Genomic DNA, 5,827 nt, shown 5'->3' with positions numbered 1-5,827 from the left:
ATCTACTGACATCGCAATGTATAGTTTTTTTTTCTAAAAGTAACTTCTATAATTAAAGAAAAGTAATAAATAATATAGCTAGGGAGACCGGCCATAATATTCAGACAGGAATGTGACGAGAACACTGTTGGCATACCACGTTTTGTTTGCTAAGTCTAATTAACCATGTTTGACTTTGCGCCCAAACTACCAAACTAACCAGCTATTGCAGCATGTGACCCAATCACCCGGCCAGGTCATACTTTCTTCTCTCATTAACTCAACTGATGGATACATATCAGTTTTTCATTTACATGAATGATATAACAATATACCGTATAGCTGGTGGAGTATGAGAGTGGTAGCTTTTAATTAGCTAGTGAGCATATGCATGTGTTTTGCATTCAAAATATAAAATAGTAATATATCATTTGCACATAGACCAATGAATAATTAAGTAATAATTATCCACTCTAACTAAAAGCATCTCCAGTAGCTTATCTAAATTTGGTCATCTATATCTTTATTTGGATGATAATCTAAAAGAATTTCATCCTCCGTATCTCTGTGTACTTCAACAGATTATCTATATATGATATCCTATATATCTTTTTTTGGATGGAGATAGAACATCTAATATGAAGTTTCTCTCTTGTAATATGGATGACATCTAAAAATAGAGGATAAGATATGTTCTGATAGAGCATAATTTTTACCCTTCATCCTTTATTTTTAAGATGAGGATGTGATAGATATACTGCTGAGGATGCTCTAACGTCCTTCATCTTGAGACTTTTTGGGATACGTATGACCAAATATTATATTATCCAATTTTCATGCAAATATATATAGAAAATTATAGGTTTCCTTAAAGTTCACTTAAACAGAAAACAAATCATAATATAATAAAATAATAATTACATGATCTTTTTTTAATAAAAGTTAGCGGCATCAACCATAATAAAACAAGATAGCAGGAAGTGGACTAGCTAGTTTAATTTCCAGATGACCTCTATCACTAGCCCTATTTAATGAGTTATATTCACAATGATATATAACATATAGCCTAGTGGTTACAGTGATCTGAGTAACACCTAAAATTATGAATTCAAATAAAGTTAATTACATGGATGGGCTAGTAATAAGCTAGCTTATGTCTATAAATATGCTTTCGGAACAGGCCGTCGGCTATCCTTCAAACCGGAAAGTTGAGGTGAGGTACGAGCGAGCCCAGAGCCTTGAGACGTACATCGATCGATCACTAATATAATTTGATCGCTAGCTAGCTCAGCTCTCATCGATCGATCATGGCTCGTCCACCTCGTGCTGCTGCCTCTCTCCCGCAGCACCGGTTGTCAGTAGTCGTGCTTGGGCTCCTCCTGTTCCGTGCGGCAGCCAAGGCTCAACTGTCCGGCGACAGCTACTACGACGCCTCCTGCCCGGCCGCCCTGCTCACCATCAGAACCGTCGTGTCGGCGGCGGTGCTGCTCGACCCCCGCATGGGCGCCTCCCTCCTCCGCCTCCACTTCCACGACTGCTTCGTCCAGGTCCGTCTCTCTCGCTCGATCCGCTCCCTCCTTAATTTCTACTACCATGCGAAATTAATGGACACAGACGCGCGGGTGCATATATATATATATATATATATACATGTCACTCCATCATGTGCGTGCGCCGTACGTAGTAACTGCTCTCTTTTAATTACACATATTACAGGGCTGCGACGCGTCGGTGCTGCTGGACGACACGGGCAACTTCACCGGCGAGAAGGGCGCCGGGCCGAACGCCGGGTCGCTGCGCGGCTTCGAGGTGGTCGACAACGCCAAGATGCTCCTGGAGACGTTGTGCCCGCAGACCGTCTCGTGCGCCGACATCCTCGCCGTCGCCGCCCGCGACGCCGTCGTCCAGGTACGCGCGTACTCCTCACCTAGCTAGTACACCTACAGCCATTAGCTAGCCGATCTTTGATCTCTAGCACAACGATATCTCGGTTTTTTTTTCATTTTTACATTTTCGTTTGATATTTTCCATAAAATTTTTATATAAATATGTAAGATTATAAGTTATTTTTAAAGTCTTTTTATAGTAAGTCAGATCATAATTATAAAATTTTTAAATAAGATGAATGGTTAGAAAGTAAATACGTACGAAAGTTAACCGGCCACGTCGAATAAAAAATTGGTCCATGTATGCATGGAAGAATTATGAAAAATCATTTGCCTGATACGTACACTGTTTAATTTGGTGGTGTCGGTCAGCTCGGGGGCCCGTCATGGGCGGTTCAGCTGGGGAGGAGGGACTCCACCACGGCGAGCGCGTCGCTGGCCAACAGCGACCTCCCCTCGCCCTCCTCCACCCTCGCCACTCTCCTCACGGCCTTCTCTAACAAGGGACTCACAACCACCGACATGGTTGCCCTCTCAGGTAAAATATACTCCCTTCGTCTCTAAATGTTTACGCCGTTAAATTTTTTTATATATCTTTGACTCTTCGTTTTATTTAAAAAATTTATATAATTATTAATTAGTTTTATATCATTGTATTTATTGTTAAATATATTTTTATGCACATATATAACTTTACATATTTGAAAAAAAATGAATATGAGGAATAGTCAAACATGTATAAAAAAGTCAACGACGTCAAACATTTAGGGACGAAGGTAGTATATAATACACACGCTTATGCTAATTAATTTTAATTTTTTTTCCACATTAGTCGATCGTCAAAAGACTCTCCTATCCTAGCCATATATAAAAGTACCCCCGTTAATTCTAGCGCGAATAAAAAGTATATATAGATTGTTAGGTTAATCAAAGATGGGAAAAAGCCACATGCAAACTCCGGCATGAACCAGTAAATTAAAAGAGAAGATCTTTTGACCGTCGATAGAGCATATGCACTCATGCTCTCGATCGACTTCGATTAATCGACTGAGCTGCGCGCAGCTAGTGCACATGGCATGTTGCAAAAAAGTATCCATCTTGAATAATTCATATGTGCGAATAATAACATTATATTCATGCACTGATCAACCACACAACACAACTATTGAATATAATCATAGAGTAAATTAATCAATTTCCGTTTCGGAAAACAAAAAGGGTGAGTCATAGATTTGGTTAGATTTTGTACGTATGCACGCGAGATCTGGCAGACATAAGTACATGTATATATAACCATATATATATATACCTAAGCATTCATGCATGGACGACGCATATGCATGCATGCTTGTCTGTTCCATTAAATACTCTCCGACCGGTTTGATCTCAGAAGCGTCCTAACGTACGAGGGAGACCATGCATAAGCGTATAGTCAGCCCATCTTTTCCCTTCAAAGAGCAAGTATAAACGGTATAAGCCGGCTAAATGCTTATGTGGAGAAAAGAGGGGGGAGAGTGTATACGCGGGCTGTAAACTTATAGCCAGCTTTGACATAAGAATCAAGAAACTCTGTGAGGGAGACATGCGGGCCCTGTATTAATGATGAAGATGTAGCTATTATATGGACGATCTAAGGAAAAAAGTAGAAAGAGTCTTATAGCCAGTTTGATGGCTAGCCTTACTCTAATCATGCTCATAGGCTAAAATTTAAATTTTTAGTTTTAAATTTAGAGTAGATTTTGATGTTTCTTGATCGAAGTTTATTTTTTACCTTCATATATATATATATATATATATATATATATATATTACATATATATATATACACACTACCCTGTCCCATATTAACTGCATTTTTGATTTTCATGTATAATGTTTGACCATTCGTCTTATTTGAAAAATTAAATAAAATACTTATAAAAATTAGTCACGTATAAAGTAATATTCATGTTTTATCATATAATAATAATAAAAATATTAATCGCAAACAAATTACTAATAAAACGAAGACGAAGAGTGAAAATATTGTATCAAAAACTAAAAAATAAAGAACAGAGATCATATATATTATTTCTAAATTATTTTGTATTTATAAATATGCCGGTTGACTTTTTTATATATACCTGTATACCCACGCTAGCCAGTCAAGGCTAGTGTACGCACGATGTGTCGGCCGCTAGCATCTTGTCGCGTGCATACGCCTGAATTCAATACGGTGTGGATATGAGTGATGATCGGTGATCGATCGACGACTGTCAAATCACCTTAATTCGATCGCTTAGTTAGTTAATTAATTCGCAGCCTGACAACACGTAACATGCCTCAACCACCAGCTTGCACAATGCGACGATCGATCGATCCATCTCGATATATATATATATCACACTCAAGTGACCACCTACCTACCCTCCTCCACCGTGCAGCATGCAACCACATGCATGTCTAATCATGCATGTTGCCGATCCTTATCACCAAGGAAGCAATTAACATGCATAGATTGGATAGCTAATATTGTCCCCCAAACATATATCGGATGATTTTCTTTTTCTCCGGTCAATATTCCCTACTCGTTTTCTCTCTCTCTTTTCTCTTGCCCATCATTATTGGTGAGCGTCTACTGACCATGTTATATAACTTTTTTTATCACTCGGTAATACATATTCCGAATTTTAATAGATGAGTCGAACTTTTTTATTACGGATCGTTCGTTTTATTTAAAACAATTATATAATTATGATTTATTTGGTTATGATTAAGTTTACTTTAACCAACAACAAGAGCATATACTGCAGCCCACTTCCTTTTTGAAGGGTTTAAATTTTACGGTTTATCGGTAGTGGGATACATGTATGTTTTTACAGTACTTGTTAAATTTCTATTGCTGAATTCTGAGTGATAAAAAAAAAGCGAGAAGTGCATTTGTTTGATGAGAAGAGAGAATACTACGTACTGTTGCAACTGGAGTGGTTAATTAAAAAAAGTTGTCTCTCTACAGGCACAAAACCACCGTGTATATGAGTAACAATCACTTTAATGATATGGATATATAGGGTGTGGTTTGAATTTTCATTAAAAAAATCAAACGACATATTTACAAATAAAAAATAGTTTATAAATAAATATTATATATATTCTTAACAATCTTATCTTAAGCCTGTAAAATAAACTATGATGAAATAAATCACAATATCAACTATAAATTTTAAATAGAAAATTTAAATTTTGTCTTTTAAATAGAAAATTTAAATTTTATCTTATAAATATAAGCGCAAAGGACGAATTCTTGAATCGTGCAAAATTAATTAAATGACGCGCGCGGGGTGCAGGAGCCCACACCATCGGGCGGGCGCAGTGCGCCAACTTCCGGGACAGGATCTACAACGACACCGACATCGACGCGTCGTTCGCCGCGTCGCTGCGCGCCGGCTGCCCCCAGTCCGGCGACGGCAGCAGCCTCGCGCCGCTGGACGAGTCGTCGCCGGATGGCTTCGACAACGGCTACTTCGGCGGCCTCCTCTCCGGCCGCGGCCTGCTCCACTCCGACCAGGCGCTGTTCGCCGGCGGCGGCGGCGGGTCCACGGACGGCCTGGTCAGGAGCTACGCGGCCAGCAACGGCCAGTTCAGCGGCGACTTCGCGTCGGCGATGGTGAAGATGGGCGGCATTAGCCCGCTGACGGGGACGGCCGGCGAGGTCAGGGTCAACTGCAGGGCGGTCAATTAATTCGTCAAGCATGGGCGACTATATATTTGTATATCATCTTGCAGAGAGATCCATGGAAATGAAATGGCATCCAGCTATACATATTTATCATATTTATTTATTTGTTATTTAGTTGCACACATATGTCTGTGCAGATATATAGCAGATATGTAAGGTTCCACTAAGTTGTTAGTATTTGGGAGGTGAAAATGATAGAGTAAATACATGTCATGCACAATTTTTTTTAACTCCATATGTATTT

At 39.2% G+C, this 5,827-nt stretch overlaps 1 protein-coding gene across 1 annotated transcript; it reads left to right on the top strand.

Moving 5' to 3' along the window:
• Positions 1-1,187: 1,187 nt before the first annotated feature.
• On the top strand, positions 1,188-5,827 carry LOC102702835 (peroxidase 2-like). Its single transcript, XM_040522124.1, has 4 exons — positions 1,188-1,526; positions 1,696-1,887; positions 2,238-2,403; positions 5,192-5,827. The coding sequence occupies exons 1-4, from the start codon at positions 1,287-1,289 to the stop codon at positions 5,584-5,586; spliced, it is 993 nt and encodes a 330-aa protein (XP_040378058.1). The 5' UTR covers positions 1,188-1,286; the 3' UTR covers positions 5,587-5,827.

This window comes from Oryza brachyantha, chromosome 3 (assembly GCF_000231095.2).
Source record: "Oryza brachyantha chromosome 3, ObraRS2, whole genome shotgun sequence".
Taxonomy (NCBI): domain Eukaryota; kingdom Viridiplantae; phylum Streptophyta; class Magnoliopsida; order Poales; family Poaceae; genus Oryza; species Oryza brachyantha.
This window is presented reverse-complemented; position numbering and strand designations above follow the sequence as displayed.

Bases quoted from the DNA above. Each gene is read 5' to 3' on its own strand.
- LOC102702835 (XM_040522124.1), top strand. From the start codon at position 1,287: ATGGCTCGTCCACCTCGTGCTGCTGCCTCTCTCCCGCAGCACCGGTTG. The intron at 1,527-1,695 runs GTCCGTCTCTCT...CACATATTACAG, and splicing joins TCCACGACTGCTTCGTCCAG to GGCTGCGACGCGTCGGTGCT. The intron at 2,404-5,191 runs GTAAAATATACT...CGCGGGGTGCAG, and splicing joins CGACATGGTTGCCCTCTCAG to GAGCCCACACCATCGGGCGG.